We start from the raw sequence: 26,673 nt of genomic DNA, 5'->3' as shown, positions 1-26,673 counted from the left end.
ATATCAGATAATGACTCTGTCTATTGATGTGGAGTGACTGGAACACAATCGGCAGTTTGTTTGGCCTCTTGCTGTGCGCTATGGCAACAGACATACCATAGGCATGTATCGGTCGGCAATGTGGCCTGCTCAAATAACACCTTTCAGTGCATATTGTTACTCCTAAACAGTATTCTTGTACAATAACGGTATCAGGTTGTAATATGATGTTACTCTGACATATACAACAGTGATAATAAATAATTGTCATTTTTACTGACCACCTTATTTAATGGACACAAGGCACTTCAAAGAATACCATAGTATATTTACCAGTGCATGTTAAAGGAGTAGTTCACCTTCAAAATAAAAATTCAGTCATTATCTACATGGATATTGTCATTTCAAACCTGTATGACTTTCTTTCTTCTGCAGAACACAAAAGAAGATATTTTGAAAAAACGTCGGTCCCCTTTGATTGCATTGGTTTTGTCCAAACAGGTCCAAACGGTTTTTGGTTACTGACATTTTTCAAAATATCTTTTTTTGTGCTTTGCAGGGAAACGAAAATCACACAGGTTTAAAACGACAACAGAGTGAGTAAATGGTGTCAAAATTTCCATTTTGAAGATGAACTTTTCCTTTAAGGAATCTCAGGTTTAAACTAATTTACCAATATTGACATGTTCTTTTATTCCAAAATCTAAAATAAAGGAAGGCGACATCCTCATATATTCTCTTCTCTTGCTAACAACAATTCAACTTTGAAACAGAGATATGCAGCAGGCTGTGTTGTAAAATAAAAATGGGGAAAACGTTCATACCAAGATGTGCTGAACAAAAAGATGTAAAGATGTAAGATCAAAGAAGTCTTTCTTCTTGTTAGCCTCGTATGAAGCCAGAAGTGTAAATCCCCTCAGCTGAACTAAAAGCTTATAAGGTTTAATTAAGTAAGTGGTCCACTGCTCCATATGAGCCAAACTAATCCAGCAAAACAGCTCACAGCTCCACCACTGAAATCTGTTCAATGCTCCCTCACAATCTACCGAAATATCCTGTGTGTAGGTGTATTGTTTACCTCATTTGTACGTCGCTTTGGATAAAAGCATCTGCCGAATGTTATTGCAAATGCATTGTGAATTGAAAAGACCAACCATAGTAAATTGGCACGTGAATAAACCATAAGTACTCTACATATGTGAAAACCTTTTTAGAGTAGAAACCTTGTTTTCAATTTTGGTTACATCATTTTTGTTAAAGAATAAGAAATAAGAAAATTTAAAAAAAGATTTTTAAACAGATCAATATGGATATAAGCATATTTTGAAGCCCCCTTATTAAACAGTGTTAAGTATGTGATGAAGTGAATCCTCAGCTCACGTCTGAGGTCTGTTTGAGGTGGGTATTAGTGGTCTAAAAGTGCTAATTGAATCAGGCTGTAATGTTAGGAGGACTGGAGACAACCAGAGCGCAAACACATCAGAGATTTATTCAAACGCTGTCACTGAACCATGTTCAGCAAGTTGGTGAAGCTCATGAAGGGTCCCACCGTGGGTCCCACCCCGACCCCTACTTCTGCCCCTGCTCCTCCTCCAGCACCCGCCAAGGTAAGAACTGACTCATAACACAGAGAGATTTGTGGTTTTGTAACATTATGTACTGTACATTTAAGTATTTCTTTGTTTTTGTCTTAAACGCCATCTAAGTGACAAACAATGATTTGTTTACATCATATAAAAAGATTAAACGTAAAAAGCTAAACAATCAAATATAAATAAATGTAATTTTGAAAATTATGAAACAAATCTACTCAAAAAGTTTGAGCCCAATTTATTACTTGATTATATTATATTTTTTATATTATTTACATTTTACAATAGTATACACTTCACAATTTATAATTATTCTCATGTTTATTTATAATTTGTATTTTACATCATTTTTACCTCTTTTACTCTCTCGTTTATCCAAAAATAATAGTATTTACCCTCATGTCATTCTAAACCTATAAATGACTATTTCTTCTATAAAACACAAAAGAAGATATTTTGAGAAACGTCTTGGTTGTTTTAATCTTTGGTTACCAACGTTCTTCAAAATATTTTCTTTTATGTTCTGCAGAAGAAAAGAAAGTCATACAGGTCATACAAGGCGAGTGAATAATGACAAAATTTTCATTTCTGAGTGTACTGTCTCTTTAAGAGCTCAACAATGTTTTGCTAACATCACATTAAAACACACACCCAGTTAAACTATACCTACTTTATAAATAAAAAAACGACAATTTAGCTCAACAATTATTGCGTGTCATATTTGCAAATGGTTTTGTACCTGAAAAATTACCAATAGTGATTAATATCTGCGACTGGCAGGAAGAAAAACTTCCAGACAAGGAAAACGGAGACAAGAAAGATGATAAAGTCCCTGGTGAGTCATTTGTTATCGTTGTAATTATACTCTGAATTCTATCATCAGTCATTGGGTAAGCACCTGCAATAGATGTTTTCCGGATGAGAGGCATTTTAAAGGATTTCTACGCCACCAAACAGATCTGTATTAGTGTTGGTGATGATTTCATTGCCAGGCAGTAAGCAGCTTCAGGGGTCACTTGCTCCATCTGTCAACTGACTCCCGGGACATGGTTACTGCTTGCTAATACCTTGTGTGAAACAGCCCTCTAAGCCCCCTGTATTTCCATAAAAGTTACAGCACCAGTTCCAGCCCCAGCACCAGCTCAACCATCGGCCACGGATCCGGCACCCAAACCCGAGGAGAAGCCTGCAGACCCAGCTGATGGCCAGCCACCTGCTGAGGGGTAAAACAATAGATGCTATTAGATTGCACATAGCAATGGAGCTACAGAGGTTTAGAAGCACATGCCAAACAGTTGTAGTACAAGTGTAAAACGTCTGTTGTCATCATAAAAAAAAATACAGTTGCAGTTCTTCCCATAGGTAACTGACAAATGACATTAATGTTATAGATAGATAAATTATGGCCATATCATTTTTCGTTTACCTACATTTGTTTTGTTTTTTAAGTTCGGTACATTTAATTTTTTATTATATAATAGAAGCATATATTTCCACATAAATTACAAGTATACTAAAGTGTTATATACTATAGTAAGCTGCAATTTCGAGTCCTGCTATATAAAGTTCTTTGCTGTGGTCTCAGAAAATGTAAAAATGTTCAGGTTTAATGTATATTAAAAGATAAACAGGGTCAAGTTTGATTTTAGTTGTAGTTTAGTGGTAGAAAAACAATGTACATAAAACCAATGTCCAACGGAGACAAAATAATTAATCTGTTTGATTAAAGAAAATCTCTGTAAGAGAGGCTCTGTTTGAACGATCATCACCAGCAGAGGCCAGCAAAGAATTAGGCCTACTGTAAACACTTATATTTGTTTGTGGGTTTTTAATGTTTTTTAATGTTCTTTTCCTATTTCAGTTATTTTACTTATGTATTAATCTACCTTCGTTTTCTGATGTTTAAATAGTGAAGAAGCTTCTGCCCCAACTCCCCGCCCCATCGTGACAACCAAGCACATCGATGATCAACTTATTGAGATTGTTAAACGTTTACGGGAACGGACTGCGGTGTTGAAAGAGAAGATCATTGATCCCTATGCGTCCTCTCCAGAGAGCAGCCCTCCAGTCAGTGAGTATAGATCAGATCAACCCTCAGCCCGGACCATGTTCCTCAAATGGTGGAGATTGATCAGTCGGGGATCTGATCTCCAGAGAAAATGCTTTAAAAATTATCCAGGATATATGGATACAAGTATGTGCAAGATTTGATTCATTGTACTACCGTAGATATTTAACAGATAATCTGTCCTTCATCTAGCACCTGTCTTCAGGAAACAAGATTACTTGAAAAGAGAGGAGGAGAGGAAACGAAAAGAAGAGGAAGACAAGAGAAGGAAAGAGGAGGAAGAAAGAAAGAAGAAAGAAGCAGAGGAAAGAAAAAAGAAAGAGGAAGAGGAAAGGAAAAAGAAAGAAGAAGAGGAAAGAAAGAAGAAAGAGGAGGAAGAAAAAAAGACGAAAGAAGGACATGTAAAGGAGGAGGCAAAGGAGGAGGAAAAGAAGCCTGAAGAGAAGAAAGATGATACAGACAAAGAGACGAAGTCCATGTGTCCAAACATGCACTGCACCTGTCTTGATTTTCTGTTGAAGCCCATTGAGGACAGAATGGACAAAAAGCTGGGCTCCTCTATTGATCCCTTCACAGGTGAGATACACATAATCTAAATGCACAATAAGTAAACTTCATATTTGCTAGATCAAAGAAGTCCACTTATAATCACAAGTTTTCTATTTTTCATCTTTCTTATTTAAAACCATATAGAATTACAAATATTATAGCGGTTAGATTGAAAAGCTGAAATGAAATGAGATTGTGTTAAATCTAATGATGAAATCTTAAAGCTTCAGACATTTTTTAAAAGTTTTTTAAAGGAGTTGTTCACCTTCAAAATGAAAATTCTGTCATCATTCACTCACCCTCTTGTGGTTTCAAACCTGTATGACTTTCTCTCTTCCACATAACACAAAAGAAGATATTTTGAAGAATGTTGTTAACAGCCCCCCATTCACTTGCATTGGTTACAATAGAAGTGAATGGGGAACTGTGCTGTTCAGTTACCAACATTTTTCAAAATATCTTCTTTTGTGTTCTGCAGAAGAAATGATAAGGTTGCGTGTAAAGGTGAACTTCTCCTTTAACCACCGAATGTCTTCAAAACCTTTGATAAATGATCTGCTGCTTTTCCATATGATTTTCACTAGACCGCAGGTATATCGCTTGGCTATCCTTGGTGTCTATTGCTTTCAACTATAACCTATGGTACATACCAGTCCGTATGGCTTTCCCATATCATACACAAGAGGTCATTCCATTGTGGGTAACCTTGGACCTCATCGCTGACTGCATCTTCATCATTGACATGATCGTTTTTCAGCCTCGACTGCAGTTCTGCAAGGGGGGAGACATCATTGTAAGAAAACATCAATGTTATGAAAATGTCTTCAAACACAATGTTTGTTTTTTGTAAAAAAATCAAAACTTTTATCTTTCAGTATGACAGAGTTGTAATTAAGAAGAAATACCGTGAATCCGGGAGATTTCAGGTACTGCAAATAGATATTTCAGTTGGCATCTTCTAAACAACCCAAAGAAAGTCCAAAACATTTTTTGTCTTGTCATTTCAGAGTGATATACTGTCCGTTCTGCCTCTGGATCTCTTATATTTCCCATTTGGATTCAAGTCCATCTTCAGGATCAATCGTTTAATGAAGGTAATCAAGAGTTGTCAGAATCAAACCTGATATTTGTGAATTTATGTTCATATTTTGTCTTCTTCTGAAGTTTGAGGCATTTTTTGAGTTCAGTGATCGTCTGGAGGGTATTTTGACCAGAGCTTACATCTGGAGGTATGTCACCAGATGTATACTAGTTATTATTTCTTTATATTTTTAAATAACATCTTATCATGACAATCAGAGTGACCATAATTCTTTTTTACTTTCTTTCTAAAGAGTCATTCGTACTATTGGATACCTGATGTACATGCTTCACCTCAATGCCTGTATGTACTATGTTGCATCTGACTACCAGGGCATTGGCCAGACCAAATGGGTCTACAGCGGTCAGGGCAGCGCGTGTGTAATTCCATCTACTTTTTGGATTCATTCAGAATATAAAGATTTTTCTGTTTTTGGATTTTTGGCCTTTCGGTCTATTAAGATGAAGTGTGTAATTTCTGCAGCTTTATCAATATAAAACAGAACTATAATGTCCCTTTTAAACAGATTTCAAAGATATCCCTCATCTTTCATATGTCACACCCTAACCCACTCTTGGTTGAGCTTATGTTGTGTTCCAGCTGTTGTGTTGTATCATTATATAGATGTAAACATACAGAGATTACACATTTCACCTTTAATGAAACTTTGAATGACAATCAAGTGTCATTTTTTCTTCATTTATAGTGTCAACTCCTGCATTAAAATGTAAATTTCTGTTCTATTTTTTGAAATGGCTTTACTTTAATAGCAGGTTTGGGGGTTTTCATATTCTCGTAGTTACCTGAGATGTTTCTTCTATGCGGAAAAATCCCTCCTGATGATCGCAGATCTTCCTCTTCCTGAGACCATATTTGGTCAGGTCTTTCAGATGACCAACTATTTTTTTGGTGCAATATTTTTGTCCATCGTTCTTGGCCAGGTAGACTTCTTTCTGTGAAGACTTTGGTCCTGAAGCGCTTCGTGTTTTTCTTTTTTTGCTCAATGTTTATGCACAATCTTTCACACATTTTTGCTTTTGTGTTCAACTATTTTGGCTTTGCTGGATTGGCTTGTTTGATGTGTCCAGTCTTAATGTTGTAATATGTTTGAACTTTTTATTTTGATTCAGATCTTCTTGAAGGTTTAGATGTCACTAACTGCCTCTCTATCTCTCTCTCTCTCTCTCTCTCTCTCTCTCTCTCTCTCTCACTCACTCACTCACTCACTCACTCACTCACTCACTACCTTATCTTTCACAGGTACTTACGCTGTTATTATTTTGCCGTGCGGACCCTTATAAACATCGGTGGTCTTCCTGAGCCTTACACAGTGTTTGAAATCACATTTCAGTTAACAAACTTTTTCGTTGGTGTGTTTGTCTTCTCAAGTCTGATTGGACAGGTACATGTTGTGATTATGTAAACACCATGAGCTCCTCCCCCTAATCCCGACCAGCCAATCATATCATCCCATATCATTTTTCAATTGAAGAGTGCTCTTTATATGAAGAAACAATTGTCAGGTTTAGGTCAGCTTTAAACACATTTATCAAATTATTCTGTCTTGATTTTTAATTACACAGATGAGAGATGTCATTGGAGCTGCTACTGCTGGCCAAACGTACTTCCGTGCGTCTATGGATGGTTGTGTGGCCTACATGGTGACAAATCGCATCCCTAAAATGGTGCAAACGAGAGTTCGCACCTGGTACAACTACACCTGGTACTCCCAGGGCATGCTGGGTAAAATCTAAGTTTATGTTAAAAGTCATTTAGTAGTAAGATAGTAGTTTATAAAAAAGTTTCGTAGTCATAGTTCATCTAAATATATTTTAGACAACATAAAGATGCCATATTAGTTTATAGATTGTATTATTGTTTGTAATTTTAATGTTTGTAAAGTGGTGAAAAACCGTGGTGAGAGAATGTGTAATGTGATCTTTTGCTTTTCTTCAGATGAGTCTGAGCTATTGGAGCAGATGCCGCTGGTAATGAGAACGGCCATCGCTGTGGACATCAATCTTGCTACTTTCCAAAAGATCGACCTCTTCAAGGTCGGACTGATTCATTATGAATAAAACTTTCAGAGGCCGTTCATTCAACTCCAAATGTAATAATTTTGAATGCGTTTTGGCCGTTTGTTTAGACGGAAACAGCGTTTCATTTCCAAGACAGAACTTTCTGTAAATGGTGATGTCATTCGCATGTGTATTAAGAGTGAGGATAGCCAAAACAATATGGCGGCTTCCCGTAAAGTGAGGTCTCGCTGCTCGAATTTCAGAGACACATTATTTATATTCGCCAGATTTTGAACACACATATACGTCGATCAACGGTATTAAAAAGCACTTTTTTGAGCATGTGTAGGCGCACATAACCCATTGTTTGTATTAGTTTTCCTGGATACGTGTAATGCAGACCGTTTTGATATGGCTGTCGTGTGTACATGAAACTTTTCAAAAACGCGAAGGAAACACTTTTCCGTTTTCATACAGTCAGTTTGCTCATCATTTGTATTGTGCTGTCTCTTTTACAGGGTTGTGATAACCAGATGCTTGTGGATATGTTACTGAGACTAAAATCAATTGTGTACTTGCCTGGAGACTTTGTGTGTAAGAAGGTGAGTGTTGAGAATTTTATGAGTTTTATATTCCCACATGGACCATTCAAATTATAATGACTGAGGACTTCATTCTCTGTGAACTCTACAGGGGGATATTGGAAAGGAAATGTACATTATTAAAGCTGGAGGGGTGCAGGTCGTCGGTGGACCAGACAATAAGATTGTGTTTGTAACTCTAAAGGCTGGATGCGTGTTCGGAGAGATCAGGTAAACTTCTGAAATCTACAATTTCACTGGCGTTCAAAATTTAGAAGTTATTGGCTCTCGATTCATGACCGCATGCTGTATGTTGTATCGGAAATGGTTGATTGACAGGTTCGGTATGAAGTGTCGATTCATTTGTTCACAGTCTTTTACAGTCTTCAGCTAATGGAGGAAACAGAAGGACAGCTAATGTTGCCGCTCATGGATTTGCCAACCTCTTTGTGCTGGACAAGAAAGACCTCAACGATATTTTGATTCACTATCCTGAATCTCAGAAAGTTCTGGCCAGGAAGGGAAGGTGAGTAAAGGTTTTATTTTATAGCCAGCAGTTCATAAAACGTCCAAAACTGATTCATTTGAATCGTCATTCATTGAAGACTATGTGCAGAACTTGCGGTCTTGAACTAGTCCTGGAGCCTTGTCTTGCTTTAGGGTGCTGGTATTGGTCTGCGTCACTTTGCTGAAATGTAATATACCCGAAAACACATTTTACAGGAAACTGATGAAAGCCAAGGCTGCGGCTCCGGCTCCGGCCAAAGCCGATGAGGAAAAGAAGAAGGGCCTGGCTCTGTTTGGACCAAAACCTCCCACTCCCAAACTTCTGCGTGCCTTTGGAGGAGGTCCTTTCATGAAAAAAGGCTTTCTCGACAAACTTAAGGTATGAAACTAAACTATCAATTAAACATGTTTTGCAGTTATACTTTAAAGAGACATTTTTATATGATCTGACTCTTTAATTACTTTAGGTTTCAATTCAATATCATATTACTTCAAATAATAAAGCGTACTTGATTTGTGTGTTTGTACCTAAAGGAAAATCAAGTTTATCATGTCTAAAATATTAGAATAATGATGTAAATGTTTTGGTTATTTTTTTTCCTTTTCTTTCTTGATCTTTTCTAGAGTGCTGCTGCTTCAGAGCGTCAATAATTACATCAACCAGGTCACGAAACATTCGTCAGAGAATTTTGTTCCCTTTTTAAATAATCCGCTTTCATAATTATGGTTCATATCAATACTAAGTTTATATATGTACATCGTATAAGATGACTTTAAACTTTTTTTAAATGATTAGATTAGATCTCTTCTTTACCGACCATAGTTTTTTTTTGTCATTGTATAATATCAAAACTCAAATATACTGTATATGCATCCTATGATGTGACAGCAAAAATGAAAAAATCTAACATTGAAGATAAATCTGTTTTATGCCATTTGATATTATAAATATGAAAAATATAAAATAATATATTATAAACTGCTTTCAAATTTTTTTTCAGAAACATGTACGGTATATTTGTCAACTACCCAATTGCATAATATGTGTGAATGTAATGTGTTACCGGTCTGTTTGTAGGTCTATATTTTGTACTTAAGCCTTAATAAAACAATTGATTTGTACTGTAAATGCATACAGTATTTTTACAATGGACATCATTTCTGAATCCAATTTAATCTTTATATTTAATACACACAACTTTGACACATACCGTTATCTAACCATGTAATATTTAGGTTCACCATGTTACATACATGTTGCGAAGGAGTCTTTAGAGTAAATCTGTCACAGGATCTCAGTTAATCTCTTTAGTCTGACTGAGACATTGAGAGGTTTAATTAACTAAGTGGTCTTTCTAAATCTGGACCAAGAGCAAATATAAAGCACAAAGAGAACAGGAATAGCCAACAGATCCTGAATAGCCCTGACTGACTGATAGTGTGACTGACCCACACACTGCTGTCAGTGTAAGGAGCAGGTTTTTATACATTAAGTTACTCATCATTAAATAAACATAAATGCAAATATCTCCCGAAATTGTGTAGACACGTCTCCTCACCGTTAAAGGTATTATAAGAGTGTTTAAAGAGAGAGATTGTGATCGATTCAGTAAACAGCAAATGGGATTGGTCAACTGTGATGAATCCTGGGAAGAGGGTTGTTCCAAACAGGGAATTTATAGAGCTCTAGGAATTAATTGAAGCAGATCAGAGTTCAGACATCAACAGTTGGTTAAAGACAGTTTAGGAATAAATCTGGATGGGATTGTGTGCCCGGTGTAAGCTGTGCAGTTAGCGAGCATGCTCAGTACGTTAAAAGCGCTTTTTGCGCCCAAAACTACAGCAGCGGTCAACCCCGGGTCACCTGCCCCTGCTTCGACTCCGGTACCTGCCCCTCCAGCGAAGGTAAGACCACCTAGATTCCACACAACACAGTTTCTATTACTGTATGTTCATGTAAAGACTGGACTTTTGTTTATAGAAAAGTGTCTGGCTAGTTTGGTTTTTAATTAATGTCTTTTCTGTGTCTTATTTATTGAAAAACATAAGAAAACTAGCTTAAAGGGTCATTCATTATGCGTTAGATTGTAGTTTCTAATGTTTACAGTTGGAATGAAGACTGTCTACGCATGATAAAAAAGAAACTGATCTTTGAGATAATGTCATCATTTTGGCAATGGAACATTCGGTTGGAGCAGCGATAGTTTTGTGGACAGTTCTGTGTTTGGTAAATGTCGATGGAGTTCGAAACAAGGCAAAATTTGTAGGGATTAAACTCCGGTTTCACACAAAATGCACTATGGTAATTTCTGAGTTTAATAACTAGCAACTACTGTTTATATTTTAAACTCATGCATAATATGTCTATATGAATAATAGTCCAAGCAGTGACAGAAGGTTGACATAATCCTATATATCATCTCAAATTACTTTACATGTTTCTTTTGTAATATTTTTCTAATGATGTAAAAAGTTTAGAGACATTTGTAAACATTTGCTATTTCAAATATGTTAAGATAATAGTTTTTTTTATGAAAACACTCTTTTGTGTTCACAGGAGGACAAATCAAATGAGAAGAAAGATGAAGAAAGAAAAGAAGAGAAAATGGACGAAGAGAGGGCAGCCGGTGGGAACCTCCATCATTCATGAACAAAAAAAGATTAAAAGAAATTACTTCTAGGTTTCTTGTCAGCCAAGACTGGAAAGATCTGAGTTCACACTGTCAATCTAAACACGCAATATAATCACCGTTAACCATTACAAAGTGCTATTGGCTTAAATGGATAGTAAACTGCTGGATTATGTAAGAGTCTACATTGTCAAAAATTGTCCTGTGTGTCTTAAGAACCGGCTCCTGCTCCTACGCCAGCACCGGCTCCTACCCCTGCCCCAGAACACCCTAAACCAGACACCAAACCAGAGGATCCAGCAAATCATGCGACAGAAGGGTAAGAGTTAAAATTTGACCAACTTGAGATGATCATGTGTAATGTGGAGTAGGTGTGTTAGAGAATTCTACTGGATCACTGAAATACTGAAAGCTACAATTGTATTTATGCATTTAGTAGAATATTTCATCCAAATCAAATGAGAGCATTCGAGGTATACATTTCATCAGTATCTGTGATCAAACCCACCTTTGCTCTACCAATTGAGCTGCCGGAAATTATTTTGTTTGTTCTATCATGTCATTGTTGGCTACTTCTACTCAATGATTTACATGACTTTAAAGTATGATTTACATTTGACAGACGCTTTTATCCAAAACAACTTTCATTGCATTATCCTATGCAATCCCTGGGATCAAACCCACGCCCTTACATTGATAACGCAATGCTCAGAGCAACAGGAAAGCTATTTTCCTGCATTTAGTACCAGTGAAAGTAGTATAGATATATAGATGGATGGATGGATGGATGGATGGATGGATGGATGGATGGATGGATAGATAGATAGATAGATTGATAGACAGACAGACAGACAGATAGATATAGATTTCAATTAATAGCTAATAATTTGTTACTTTACAAGTATAAAATGTAAGAAGTGTAATACTCACGTGACTTAAACAAGAGCCAGCTGTGTTTGTGCTAAATTTAGCCCTGTTCAAAGTCCTATCGGGCTGCTTTGAACAAATAACAATTCATTTTTAGGTGTATATGTTTTAAATATCTTCAACTGTCAATCAAGGAATATACAATCATTGATTTATTAAATGTTACTTCCCTTTTCACTTCCCTCCTTGCTTTTTCCACCAAAAATCAGAGCTGTATGTGTACTTTGTGTAGTCCGTCTTTATTGACTTCATTTAACAGACAGTAACATTCCTAACTAGCCCTATCTTTACTAACACTACAGGTCATTTCATTTAATTTGACTTTATTTAATATAGCGAGGATGGTGCACCTCCATCTATCGTCATCAACAGATATTCTGATGATCACCTGCGAGGGATCGTGAGGAGATTAAGAGAAAGGGTCGAGTCTTATAAAGAGAAAGTCCTCGATCCCTACGCCTCATCACCGGAGCACAGCCCACCAGTCAGTGAGTAATACCACCACCCCATCCTTTCTGCATGTGTACCTCTGAGAAAATGTAGATGTATCTCATACATTTCTCAATGATTTGTAATAAGTAAATGTCTTAAAATGTTGTTTTATATTATCAGCCAATATTATCATCATAACTTGTCTTGAATATGGAATGAATTCAGTGATGTTGTATAATGGTTGTATTGTTCTTAACTCCGGACTGATGTCCAGCGCCGGTTTATCGAAAGCCAGATTGGCTCAAAATGCAGGAGGAGGAGAGAAAAAAACGAGAGGAAGCCGAGCAGAAGAAGAAAGAAGAAGATGCAAAGAAAGCAGCTGCAAAGAAGGAAAAAGAGGAAAAAGAAAGATTAGAGAAAGAGGAAAAACTGAACGCTGAGAAAGAGAAACTGGAGAAGGAGCAGGCAGAGGCCATCTGTCCAAAAATCAGGTTCACATGTGTAGACACGCTGCTCCAACCATTAGAAAACAAGATGGACTCGTACTTAGGGATGACCATCGATCAGTTTACAGGTGAGAACTGAGATATTTCTCTCAGATATTTGTCTTGAGAAAAACACCCGGAAATCTCACAAATTTGAGAAGTTTCAGAAGAGATGTCAACAATGTCACAACCTGAGCTCAGATTTGTCAAGTCTGCAATGTAATATTACTAAAGATCTCAATATGAACTCAAACATTTCTCATCAATTGACCAAAATCCAGATTATTCTACCTCAACAATCTGCACTTTATTTGCAATTTTATTGTCTTTCTCAACAGATCGTCGATATATTAAATGGCTGAGTGTCGTCACGGTTGCTTTTAACTACAATGTTTGGTTTGCCACGGCACGCTTGTGTTTTCCGTACCACACGCCAGGAGCGATCCCTTTCTGGATATTCTTTGACATTCTGGCAGATCTGGTGAACGTCTTAGACATCGTCATCTTTCAGCCACGCTTACAATTTGTGAAGGCAGGAGACATCATAGTACGTGCCATCGCAGATTATTTTATAATAATAGATATCACTGAAAGATGTTCTCGTGAAATTAAAACAGATCATTCTTTTTAGAAAGACAGAGTGATGACAAAACAGAAGTACAGAGAATCTGTCAGGTTTCAGGTATTTAACATTCAATATATAAATATATGCATATATATATATATATATGTATATAGAAATGAAGAGTTCTTTTCCATTTTAATATTTATCATGAAAATGACTTTTTTTACCTAGACCCATACATTTTGTTAATATTCAATGTACCCTGTTAAAATGGTCTGTTGGCTCAGTCTGAACATGTTAAACAATGATTGTTAAATGAAACAACACTTGTCGATTATAAATTCAAAGTTTTTTTTTTGTTTTTTCAAAACGCTACAAATCTTTTTTTTTTAAATGTTGGTTTATTTCTTTTTAAAAACAAACAAACAAGAGAACATGCAACATATGACATCAGGGACTCATACTATAAATCAAATAAATACAAATGCATGAAATAAATAACAGCCAAATAAAATAAATAGTAACAAACTGAATAGTAAAATAGAATGAATTCAATTTCATGTTTCAATATTTTCCACCACATACAACAAATAATTTAAAAATAACACACTATCGAGCGAATTCTGATTGGTCGAGAGGACATATCGCAATTGGGCTAAAAACAAGGAAATATAACGATTTGGCATGAAACATTGATGGAGCAGTGAATAGGTTTAGTACACAGCAAAATGGCATGACAAACACAGGTTTTTTAAATTTGGTGTTTAATGCGTTTTGGAAAAGAGCACACCATATACAGTATATAGCTTAAAGGGACAGTACACCCAAAAATAAAAATTCTGTCATCATTTACTCATCCTCGAGTAGTTCCAAATCTGTACCATTTTCTTTGTTCCGATGAACAAGGAGAAAGATATTTGGAAGAATGCTTGTAGCCACCATTGACTACCATAGAAAAAATCGTTGTACATTTCTTTGAAAACAAAACAAGATATTTTGAAGAATGTTGGAAAGCAAACAGTTCTGGGGCACTTTTGACTACCGTTGTCATTTTGTCCTACTATGGTAGTCAAAGGAGGCCAAGAACTGATTGGTTACCATCATTCTTCCAAATATCTTTCTATGTGTTCATAGAAACATCAGAACAAAAACATTCATACAGATTTGGAACAACTTGAGGGTGAGTAAATAAATACAGAAATTTCATTTTTGGGGCGAACCGTCCCTTAACATTCCAAGCATTACAAGAGATGTATGTGTTTCTTTCTCTTTACAGACAGACCTGATAAGTATTATACCATTCGACTTGCTGTGTTTCCACTTTGGATTTACATCACTTTTCAGGTTAAACCGGTTCATACGGGTCAGTACCGCAACCTCTCAAAAAACAGTCTTTTTTTACAGCTGACTTTTTCAAATCAGTTGTATATTTGTATGTGTTTACACAACATGTGCATCTGCGCTGTGAATAACGCAAACATTCTTCCTTGCTTTTTCAGTACGAGTCGTTTTTTGAGTTCAGTGACCGTTTAGAAAGCATCATGGCTAAGGCTTATATCTGGAGGTACGTCTGAGCAACCTCAACCAATCAGCATCGAGGACCAAAATTGTCCTTCTTAAACTATAAAACATAATCTCTTTCAGAGTCGCCCGCACTACCGGATATCTCCTGTACTGTCTACACCTCAACTCTTGTCTGTACTATGTGGCGTCAGAATATGAGGGACTGGGCAGCACTAAATGGACATACAATGGGGAAGGAAATGCGTATGAACCCATTCTTTTAAAATCACAGCTCTCTATTCATATAGTAATACAACTGTTGTAATGATGTTGTTGTTTTATTGTTTTTCATCTTTCTAGGTATCTCCGATGTTATTATTTTGCCACCCGCACCCTGATCACTATCGGAGGTCTTCCAGAGCCCCACACTCTCTTTGAGATCATCTTCCAGCTGGTCAACTTCTTCACCGGCGTCTTTGTTTTTTCCAGCTTAATAGGACAGGTGAACATCTAAAAATGGAACTTAAATAATACTGTACATTTTTGAAACTGTAAATGTTATTTTGGCACAGTAGCTCGGTTTGTCTGACTGAAATCTTTGAACGCAGATGAGGGATGTCATCGGAGCGGCCACTGCGGGTCAGACATACTTCCGTGCCTCTATGGATATGTGTGTGGCATATATGAACACCTACACCATCCCCAAACACGTGCAACACAGAGTGCGTACATGGTACAACTATACATGGGACTCTCAGGGCATGCTGGGTAAGAGTTTTGAAGCATTTAGGAAAGCACAAATGGTGTATAATGTGGTGTTCAGAGAAGTAAATCAAATCTGGATGTGCATAAAGACTGAGATGATGTCTGGGCTAGGATCACCTGCAAGGCCTTCTATATCTTTACAGATGAATCTGAATTGTTGGACAAAATGCCTCTGGTGATGAGAACGGCCATTGCTGTGGACATCAATCTTGCCACCTTCCAGAAGATTGATCTCTTTAAGGCAAGACAAAACGATGAGCACACCAACATGGAATTCCCTTTAAAACATTTAAGTCTGTAGTTTGCGCATATTTGTCATGCACACGATTTGCTAATTCAAATGTATAGCTGGAATCATCATTGATTTGATTGGATAAAATGAGTGAGTGTATGATGAGTCATCAAAAGTTTCGTCTATTTTGTGGTTGAATGAAACTTTTTTAAAGCATGCATTTGCCAAAAGTGTTTTTATTTATTTTCGAAACATTTTGGAGTATACTTGGATATCTGATACACAAGATAGCCCCAAACTGTGAGCTGCTGCCCTCTATTGGTGGCAATTTATACAATAATTCTAATAAAATTCACTCTACAAACAATGATAAAAAATGATTTGATTCCTCATAATAACACATAATAAGAATACAATAAATCTTTTAAGGGTTGTGACAGTCAGATGCTTGTGGACATGTTATTACGCCTGAAATCCATCGTGTACTTGCCAGGAGACTTTGTGTGTAAGAAGGTAAGAATATCAATCAACAATAAATCCAGAATTTTGCTCTAGTGTCAAGAGTCTCACAGAAAAACATCTCCCATCTTTCCTTGCAGGGTGACATTGGGAGAGAAATGTACGTCATCAAAGCTGGAGAGGTGCAGGTTATCGGTGGACCTGACAATACCATTGTGTTTGTGACGCTGAAAGCAGGTTGTGTGTTTGGAGAAATCAGGTAGGTTGATATAATTTACTGGGGTGGTGCTTGATCCATATTAAGCAAACAAATAGTTTTGATTTGATGCTGATTTTGAGCTGCCAAATGCTGCATATTTAAAATGTTATGAATATTAAAACATCTTTTTTCAGTCTATTACAGTCAGCAAAGGACGGAGGCAACAGAAGGACAGCGAATGTAGCCGCTCATGGATTCGCCAACCTCTTTGTGCTGGATAAGAAAGATCTGAATGACATCCTGGTCCACTATCCTGAATCCCAGAAAGTTCTGGCCAAGAAGGGACGGTGAGTCAACCTGAATATATTTGACTACCCCTGATACGGTCAGGCAGCACACTCTCTTCTTAATCTGTTGAAATAAGTTGAATAAGAGACAATTCACTCTTTGCTGTGCAGAAAACTGATGAAGGCCAAAGGTAAAGGTCCTGTTCCAGATGAGAAAGAGAAGAAAAGAGGATTGGACTTGTTTGGACCCAAACCTCCCACTCCCAAAATGCTTCGTGCTTTTGGAGGATTTGGAAAAGGAGGTTTATTAGCGAAACTTAAGGTATGGCTTCTATATAAATTTCTAATGATGGGGTTTGTATCTTTAAGATAAAAAGCGTGTTTATTCTAATAGTTTATCCTAATACCTAAACTGTTTTTATAGGCTCAGGCTGAGGCAGAGAAAACAACATAAGAAATTCATCCATTGCATCATTTCTCCATCTACTTTTATTATTTATAGTCTGTTAAATTACACAAACACTGTCCACCAATAATCTTGGATACGTTTTGTAACTGGTTTAGCATTGTTCTTGTCAACAATGACTGGTTCTTCTGGGCTTGGTATCCTGTGAATAGGTGTGAATTTTTAATATTGAATTAAAATGTTTATTGTAAAACCTTTTTTGTCTTTTATTTTTAAAGGAATGTGCGCAATAATAATACAGAACATTAATGCAGGTGTTTCATGTTTTATTTTTGGCACAAAGCATGATACAGAGTCTGACTATATAACAGCTATGACACACTAGAGAGTGGACGCATTACATTTAGATTTTCTAACGTCAGCGCTGGGATTATGATCTGATCGTGATGTTGAGATTAAATGTGCATACGTGATTTAAAAAAAACTAAATTTTTAACAAAGATAATATGTTAAATGTTCATATTCATTTGTATTTAGGCACAACATGACTACCAATGACAGGTCATTATAAACCTCATTTATTTTATGGCTTTCATCCGTATGCACAAACCTCTGAGATGATTTAAAGCTGTATCTCGTAATGTGTGGTTTAACATGGATTCTGGTCAAAAGTTAAACTCGGCATGTATGCTGCAGCCAAATAATGTTTGTAAATAAAAGAGTGCAAGTTTCTGTATAATGCAAAAATAACTGCGATGTAAAAACATGAGCACATTGACATGAGCCATAATATGTGTCCAAGAAAACTGAAATATGATCAGGCACTGTTTACAATTATACACGGATATAAAAACATGATATAGTGGTATGATAATGCATGGTAGAAAAAACATTGCATCATAATGCTGACCTGTAAACATGTAATAGGGAATGAAAATGACACTGGATTTATAAAAAAACAATAAAACAAACTTCGTACTGCCCGTCTCCCCTGCAACACCACCAATATTTCCTCGAGACTTTTTTGATATCTAAATCTGAATGGTAATTTCTCACTCATTTAGAATACTGTGATCCCCACTTGGCCCAGTATAGAGTTTCGTAAAAATGAAAAACATAAAAAGATATGTATAATGATTTGAAAAGCTTTTTCAAAATAAAATCTCTTCGGCACGTCTTTTTTTTGTGATTACAACTTGCTGTCTGTACATTGTCATAAGTTGGCATGATGTTAGGTTAGGAGGAGAGATGCAATACATGTCCAGTCACTCAGTTCTTTGTCGTTCCCTCTGGAACGGCTACAGGAGTATTCGAGTTTGGAGGAGGAAGCTTCATCATGTTAAAGAAAGTGACGACCTGACCAGGAACCTCTGCGAGAACGCATTGAGCGAGCGCCTCTTTAGGAGCCTACAGAAAGAGAGAGAGAACACTGTTACTTATCATATTTTTATTTTGAGCAGCAGAAGAGACTGTGGAGGATTGCGGCGGGGGATTCTGTGCAATAGTTCTGCACAGAATGTCCAAACGCCTCATAACGACAGCAATTCTGACGTTATTAAAACATCCTCAGGTCTTACGAAAGCCTTTTTCATCCTATCTAAATTTCATTAGAACCACTCGTTCTGTCTCAGACTGTGATGCTATTAACATGCCCATGAAAATACAAGACGGCAACACATGCTGCTTAAGTTTGCCGCATTTGCAAATTATAAACACAATGAGACTGACGGAAAGTGCAGAAAATGAGAGGAGAATCGATTTTGAAGCCTACATGTCTATGAATATTTTGGCTCGTGAGGAGGCGACAGGTTTTTATATCTGAAGTAGGATGTGACTTGTTGTGGTAATTCTGCCAGTACACACTGGGCAAGCATATCCCTGGGGGCCTGAAATGAGATGGACACAAAGGGACAGGTGAGAAGCTACAGTACATGCTAAAGGCACGTGGTCCGTCTGAGGCTAAAAACGCCCCACAAAAACAAAAGATATATACAATGTGATGTGTTCTGCAATGCACAGAATCTGGTCAGAATACTGACCGGCATGAATGTGCAAAAAAAACGTTTGAAATTAAAAAACATAGTCTATATGTTTACATCTTAAGAAGATAAACATATACTGTACATACAGTAGTGTCCAAAATTGACATATTTGTCTTTATTTAATTGCGTTGTACATGTATTCAATTAAATAACATTTCTTACATATGTGGAATATTTTAATGGTTTAATCTAACCTTAGTTGGCATTAAATCAATTATTGTAAAATACAAATATGCTCTCCTCACTTTTGGTCACTACGGTATATTATAAGCAAAAAATTAAATAATTTGAAACAAAACTACAGAGACATAGAGGATTAAAACAAGCAAAACAACAGCCTGAGATGATCCAAAAGAGAAAAGCAAAGCCAAAAGAAAGTTTGTGTCCACTTTAATAGCTCTTCAATACTCACATTCTGGAACTTCCTGAATGGCACAAACTGCACGATGTCACGTATGGCTGGCTCTCCCGTGATGGACTTCAACCTCCCGTCATCCCCGTCCAGAATCTCCATGTCTGTGAAGTCAGCCTTCCCCACTCCAACGATGATTATAGACATGGGTAACCGTGAAGCCGCGACAATCGCAGTGCGGGTCTGATCCATGTCTGTGATCACTCCGTCCGTGATGATCAACAGAACGTAGTATTGCTGAAACACATGGGGACGGAGTCAAAGATCCAACAAACCAACAGTGAATCACATCCATCATTTTGGAGGGAATGTTCCTTACAGATGCTTTGTTGTCCTGTAAAGCCTGTTGCGCAAACCGGGCCATGTGATTGATAATGGGGGCGAAGTTTGTAGGGCCGTAAAGTTTGACCTGTGGAAGGCACAACCTGTAGGCCTCTATCACACCTTCTACACCTGTGGGAGGAGAATTACAACTTCCTGTTCATACGCATCAGGTCCTGTCACATGTCCTCATTGTTTCCGTGTGATGGATGGGTAAACTGATATTTTTGTGGTAACGTACCAGCGCAGAATGGATTTGACGGATTGAAATTGAGAGGGAACTCGTGGGACACCTAGAAAATATGACACCGTCAGAAAGTCTGTTTTTGTCTCTTACATACAAGCCGATTTGAATTATAATATTTCTATATACCTGCCAGTTGGGTGGAATCTGGGCACCAAAGCCAAAAGCAGGAAACATTTTGTCGCTGCAAAGGAATTATGGAAATGTATGAGTCATTCTGTACATTACACATAAGTACTGAGATTTTATTGTAAAATGATACAAATGTTTTACCTGTCATAGTCTTGGACCACAAGGCCAACTGACCAGATGGCTGAGAGATATTCGTTCACACCTTGAGGACTGATAAAGTGTAAAGAATCGGGTGACTTGGGGTCACCATTTGACCCCGTGAAGTCCACTCCAACCTGCGGGAGACACACGAGGAGTCAGTCAACCACATGGGTCTTAACAATATATATAAACGTGGACTTTACAGTCGAATGCAGAACTCACTGTGAAGTTTATCTGGCAACCACCCATGATGTAGTCCAGGAAGGTGTATTCTCTGACAATCTGAGAAAATAAACACAACCACATCCAGGAACATGAAACCCAAAAGGAACAAAATCACGTTGATGTAAATGAAATCTTAGTGTATGCAACATGGTACCTGACAAAGTTTCACACTCACGACTCCAGAGTTCTTATAATTTTTCTTCTTCTGCTTTTTCTTACTGTTTATACAGTCAAACTCAGCCTGCGGGACACAAATCAACTTTATTAGTTCAGGCATCGATCCCTTCACGGCGCTGAAATCCAATGTGTTCGGCAGTATCTCACCGGAGAGGTGCGGGAAGCCTCCTCAAGGCGTTTCATATTGGTCTCAAAAATCCCTATCAAATCATGAGATCCATCGCTGTCATAATCATAACATTCAACCTAAAGAGGTTGAAAAAAAGGATAAAAACAACATGAGGTGAAGATACAAGGAAGATGGAAGAGAAAGGGGGAGAGAGAGAGAGACAAGGAGAGAGAGAAAGGGGTCATGCAAAACAGCCCACCAAATGAAGAACTATAGATCACCACAGATCTATGAGTCTCTTCATCAAGAAAATTAGCAAGACACCACACAGATATCATACAGCATATCAGAACATTGAATGTAGGAATGGATGATGGTGAAATATTGAAACGTTTAAAGATCATTTGAGCAGAACTATACTATGGGGTTCTTTCTCACTCAATGCCACATGTGTCTGTGTCATATTCCTCACAGAATTTACAGAACACTGGAATGTTACACAGTTTGATACATTTTACACTTTTCAGTGACTAGTTACAAGAATAATTTAATCTAATTTATTTGTAGTCAATCTTAATTATTTATAGTTTGTTTTGATATTTATTTTTTCATTAATTCATTTTTAAATATTTATTTCTTAACTGGTTTGTTGAGTCAATGTGCATATAAATAATGTATAATCAATATTTATATTTTACGTCAATTAATATTCAGTTGTATTTTAATGTATATTAATAATATAATATATTACTGAATCTAATAATATTTTTTCATTTAATTATATTAGTCAGTGTGAATGTTAATAATGTAAATCGATATTTTAATTTAACTTCTATTAATATTCAGTAATATTTGAATGTATATCTAATAATAATATACATTCCAATTTATTTGGGAAAATGTGTATTATTAAATAGAATATATTATTATATTATTAAAATTAATAATAAACATTTTTGAAATGAAAAGTACAACAAATCTGAAGAACACTGACAGAATTGTTTCAAATTATCCATATACATTTTTTAAATATTTAAATAAAAATTGGTGGAAATGGGAATTCGTCGATATAAACACATTATATGGCTCTATTTGGTCCAAGGTTTTCCCCAAAATAATGGCATTGTTTTTCTAAGAAAGAGTAGTTAAATTGTTAGCATGTGTGCTGACATGACCTCATTCAGAAGACCCTAGTCTGAAAGAATAGCTTTCTTCAACTGAACTGTGAAGGACACACCAGCTATTCGACGACACACAAGTTAATAAATGAAACACACACTCTGGTGAAAAATACCTGTTCTTTTCCCCGACAGTGAGTTGCCTTTAAAGACGCTTTAGTAGAAAAATCACAAAGTCATGAATGCTGGTTGTAAGCCACAAAAAACGCCCTCACAACCCAAAGCGTGTCAGAGTTTTACAGCCTCCGCAGGCCAGAGCAAGAACAATAAGTGATTGTTAAAAGAAGAGGCCAGCATTTGCCAGTTAGCATGAGAAAGCCTATTTACATTCTTTAATACTTTTCAAAGCATACAATTAACCATAGGCACGCTCGGTATATTACCACACCTTGATTGGTTTCTCCATGTTCCCTCCACAGAGAGACTGAAGAGAGATTTTGAACGGTCTCCAGCAAGGGTTCAAGTTGTTTTTCACCACCTGATAGTAAAAAGATAACCATGTTCACAATAAAAAACAATAACAAGCATTAGCATTTTGATGGGTTAACCACATTGCAGGTGTTGGGTTTGAGGAGCACCTCTGTTCTATGAGCGAGCTGCCAGCCTGTTTCCGTTTGTCTGTAAAATTCCAGGTAGGGGTCTGACTTTCCAAAGAAATCCTGTAACAAAACACATGTTTTGACATTGTCTGAATTCTACACTAGTAAAATATATCAATCAAAAAAATTCTGTCCTTCTGTGGTTTTACCTTATTATCCAGTTTTCTGGCCTCGACCTCAAAATTCACAGCTCTGTTGTCCTTGATTTCCTCAGCACTGATCTGAAAACAGACAGAAAATACTAACGGATATTCTTTGGGTGATGATTTTTTAAGAAACACCGTAAAAATTCAAGTTAATATCTGTCAGGCCATCCTTGCTGGTGGATTCCTTACTTAAATTATGAACTTTTATAATATTTATGCAAAATGTACCATTTCTGGAAAACATACCATTAAAAATGTCCCCCAAAATAACAATTATTTTATCATTTTTTCACCCTCATATCATTTCCAACCTGTATGACCTTTCTTCTGCAGAACACAAAGAAGGATATTTTAAAGAATGTAGGAAACCAAACAACACTGGGCCCCATTAACTTCCATTGTGTAAACACAAAGGCACTGACACATTCTTCAAAATATCTTCTTTTGTCTTCCACAGAAGAAATAGTCGTATACAGGGTTTGAATAAAACAAATCTGTCCTATTACATGCTTCCTAGTACATCAGCTATCAATGGCATTTAGCAAATGTTAAATTATTGCACCAGATAGCACATAAAAAGTACGTCTTGCAGATGTAAATGCAGACATTAAATAGACGTCTCCCAGATGTATCCGTGTTATCCGCCCAGCTAGCACATGTATGTCTGTAAGACGTATGCTAAAGATCTGGAGATCCAGAAAGCATCTACTGTGTAAAAACATCTTAGAAAAAGCTGTTGTACATCCTTTTAAAATCATAGACATCATCTAGATATGTCTGATCTGACAGCAGACGTCTCCGAGACATATTGCAGATGAGCAAACAACGTCTCGAGGTGTATTGCGGATGTAAATGCAGACATCAAATAGATGTCTGAAAGAAGGATATGTGCTTTCAAGTTTAGTTTTTAAAAAAGTGTCCAAGCGCTTCTATACATAATGCTGTAACTTCCTGTTTTAAAAATTTGGACCAATACAGAAGAGACACTTGTCTTTAAATAATTTTGTGGGGTCATTTAATGTTTTTTACATTTACATTACATTTAGTCATTTAGCAGACGCTTTTATCCAAAGCGAATTACAAAGAGTTGGGGAGCAACAAGCGATATGTAATACAGGAGCCATAATACATTAGGTGCCAAACTGCCAATACAAAGTTACTGGTTTCAACTAAAGCTAGACCACTACCTGTTGAGAGAAAGGGTTAGATTTTTTTTTGTGGTGGACATTTACCGTTATAGTTCCCTTTCCTGCAGGTTTTTTGTTCTTCAGAACCAAGGGTCTCGTCAGCTTGCTGCTAGAGACAATCTGTGGAGATGTTGTCGAAAAAAAAATTGAATTACTTCATACACGTTGAAAAAGATTTTATCTCAAGTTCCCAATCAGATTTTCTTACCTGACCCAGCGAACATTCCAACTCCCCCAGAAAATCATCGTCATTCAAATCAATGGTTTTATTGTCAATATCATAAATGCAGAATCGGAGCTTCTGAACCAGTTCAAAGTAGTAATCCACGACAAACTTCTTAGCAAATTTTGGGTTCAGGCAATTCTTAACCCTCTCTGTGCGATCGACCTATGAAAAACAAATTAAACTTCACTCTTTTTTCCACATCATTCCACATTTTATGTGTGCACAGCAGCAGGTCAAGGGAACTGACCTCGAACCATTGGTTTCCAGTTGTATTTGTGAGAAGGAGACATAAAGGGTCAGACTTGGAGCCCACATCCATGTCCAACAGATTTTCACAGGAGACCGTCAGCTCCACCTTGGTCACGCATGGTGTCGCCATTGGACTGAGCTGTTGACATGGAAACATTACATGGAAGAGTATAATGACTGTAACATGGGAACTCAAAGGGTTTGTATCATAACAGAGGTATAACAAAACTAAGAACCTGACAGACTCCACAAGAATGCATGCTGTGACTATTTACATGTTGTTACATGTTCTTCATTTCTACTCATTATTCTAGATAAGTAGTGTAAACAATGTGGTTAGAAAACTCTGCAGTGTCTTTAATTTAAGTAGAAAAAATGTAAGCTAAGAAAAGTACGCTTCTCACGGTTACTTTTTGTTTAATTGTCAAAACCTGTCAAAACACGATTTGATGAATCAGACCGGTTCTGTTAAAGAATATGAATAGGTATTACTATATTACTAGTATTATATATCCATTTTGCAGATGCTTTGATACAAAGCTACAGTGCATTCAATGTATTTATATAAGTAGGTCTGGAGTTAAACCCATGACCACAATGCTCCACTAAGGGAGGTGCAGAGATGCTGTGTATGTATGTGTTTGTGTATGTTGTTGAGATTATTTTGAATCACTATAGCTTATAGATTGTTTTGCTTAATGCCGTTTTATTTCATTTAAAGTCATCATGATGATTAGTGATCATTTTGAGGGACAACTATCCTGCTCAAAACAAAACTTTGTTTTGTACATCAAATGCTTGTTTTGTTTCTAAATACATTCAATGAATTAAGAGACAAAGCCAATTTTACTTGTAAGACAATTGAAACTTTTAAAACATTTTTAAATGAGTGTTGGCTATATTTCACCACACTTGGTAATCATTACTTTTTATATGCAATCCATTGAAATTGAGTAGCCTGTATTATATAACCTGTGACATTACACAAATCAAACTCACACAGTGTGTCAAGGACCTAGCTTTTTTTTTATTGCACTGCATTCATGTCAAATGTGTTTATTCCTTTATCTAGTTCGATATTGAGTATGTTCAGTATATTGTAGCTTTTACAACACATTATTTGCTGTTACAACACTGCAGTGTTCTCTGTAAACAGAGCACATAAAGACCATGTATAAGTGAAAATACCATTAGTAAAAGGGTATAACAACCAATTTATTTTATTTTATTTTAAGTATCTGTCAAAAGTATTTTTAATCTATGTTATGGTATGACTACGACAGCAAAGTTTCCATTCGATACTCTCTATTGCTCCTCCCACACAAACGACTCATCTGTGTTCGTGTGCTGCTCAACAACACGCCCATCTGCATGAAAGTAACACTTAACACTGCGGCAACACCACACAACTGTTACAATTCACACTAAAATGGCCCAGAAACACAGTCCAAAGTTTAGCGCGCCGTTATTTTAGTCACAGTGACGCAATCGTGTCATCAAAACATTATACAATACGCACGCAGCTACGGAAACAATGTGTCAACTGCGCCAAAACTGTTACAATGTAGCGTTGAGATTTTCACGATATACAGTAACACTAAAAGGAACTACTCACCTTAGAAGTTAGTAGTCTCTCGATGAGTAAACGAGAAACTAGTTTCGTTTTGTTTTGATTTCTTTTCTCTATTCCTGAGTGTCTCTTAGAGATGGAACGGCTGTGTAATCGTGTAATATAGTAAGGAGACGATCACAAAGCGTCAAATCCTTATTCCTGTAAAGTTTATTTTGATTTGTAATGTTGGGCGAGGGTGACCGTTGCGTCTCCCCTCTGGTGGTGAATAGTGGCCCGCGCGTGCGCAGTGAACTCCTGCAGTGGGGGAGGTGAGTACACATGACAGCGACAATCAATGGGAGGATCTCTGCGGAAAATTAAGCGCAATACAGTACCGTCCGTACAACTGGCTTTACATCAACTAATGACATCATGAAATGTAGGAAGAACGCTTTGAGTTTGTATCAA

At 36.8% G+C, this 26,673-nt stretch overlaps 3 protein-coding genes across 4 annotated transcripts; 2 read left to right on the top strand and 1 right to left on the bottom strand.

The window, feature by feature from the left end:
- Positions 1–1,490: 1,490 nt before the first annotated feature.
- On the top strand, positions 1,491–9,089 carry LOC130412841 (cyclic nucleotide-gated cation channel beta-3-like). The gene is made up of 18 exons (XM_056737619.1): positions 1,491–1,586; positions 2,352–2,406; positions 2,683–2,794; positions 3,482–3,642; positions 3,832–4,215; positions 4,773–4,981; positions 5,064–5,114; positions 5,196–5,282; positions 5,353–5,417; positions 5,523–5,645; positions 6,069–6,210; positions 6,853–7,012; positions 7,226–7,323; positions 7,806–7,889; positions 7,981–8,099; positions 8,242–8,394; positions 8,592–8,754; positions 9,000–9,089. The coding sequence occupies exons 1-18, from the start codon at positions 1,491–1,493 to the stop codon at positions 9,024–9,026; spliced, it is 2,289 nt and encodes a 762-aa protein (XP_056593597.1). The 3' UTR covers positions 9,027–9,089.
- A 1,086-nt stretch (positions 9,090–10,175) lies between these two features.
- LOC130412840 (cyclic nucleotide-gated cation channel beta-3-like) lies at positions 10,176–17,464 on the top strand. The gene is made up of 18 exons (XM_056737618.1): positions 10,176–10,280; positions 10,933–11,002; positions 11,222–11,324; positions 12,269–12,420; positions 12,639–12,938; positions 13,188–13,396; positions 13,481–13,531; positions 14,691–14,777; positions 14,914–14,978; positions 15,059–15,181; positions 15,278–15,419; positions 15,526–15,685; positions 15,826–15,923; positions 16,344–16,427; positions 16,514–16,632; positions 16,767–16,919; positions 17,031–17,181; positions 17,284–17,464. The coding sequence occupies exons 1-18, from the start codon at positions 10,176–10,178 to the stop codon at positions 17,311–17,313; spliced, it is 2,202 nt and encodes a 733-aa protein (XP_056593596.1). The 3' UTR covers positions 17,314–17,464.
- Positions 17,465–17,827: 363 nt separating this feature from the next.
- cpne3 (copine III) lies at positions 17,828–26,488 on the bottom strand. Of its 2 annotated transcripts, XM_056738130.1 has the most exons (17): positions 26,269–26,488; positions 24,652–24,792; positions 24,387–24,566; positions 24,224–24,298; positions 22,995–23,066; positions 22,825–22,905; positions 22,635–22,724; positions 21,107–21,205; positions 20,937–21,023; positions 20,780–20,839; positions 20,558–20,691; positions 20,414–20,468; positions 20,282–20,333; positions 20,039–20,172; positions 19,720–19,956; positions 19,037–19,151; positions 18,532–18,672 (listed from the first exon to the last, which is right to left on the bottom strand). In XM_056738130.1, the coding sequence occupies exons 2-16, from the start codon at positions 24,781–24,783 to the stop codon at positions 19,041–19,043; spliced, it is 1,599 nt and encodes a 532-aa protein (XP_056594108.1). In that variant the 5' UTR covers positions 24,784–24,792; positions 26,269–26,488; the 3' UTR covers positions 18,532–18,672; positions 19,037–19,040. The 2 variants fall into 2 exon arrangements, with proteins under 2 accessions (XP_056594106.1, XP_056594108.1); XM_056738128.1 differs by lacking the exon at positions 19,037–19,151 and having other exon boundaries at positions 17,828–18,672; positions 26,269–26,487.
- Positions 26,489–26,673: the final 185 nt, after the last annotated feature.

The sequence above is a fragment of the Triplophysa dalaica genome, chromosome 23 (genome assembly GCF_015846415.1).
Source record: "Triplophysa dalaica isolate WHDGS20190420 chromosome 23, ASM1584641v1, whole genome shotgun sequence".
NCBI lineage: Eukaryota > Metazoa > Chordata > Actinopteri > Cypriniformes > Nemacheilidae > Triplophysa > Triplophysa dalaica.
The sequence above is the reverse complement of the archived record's forward strand: the minus strand, read 5'-3'. Positions and strand labels throughout refer to the sequence as shown.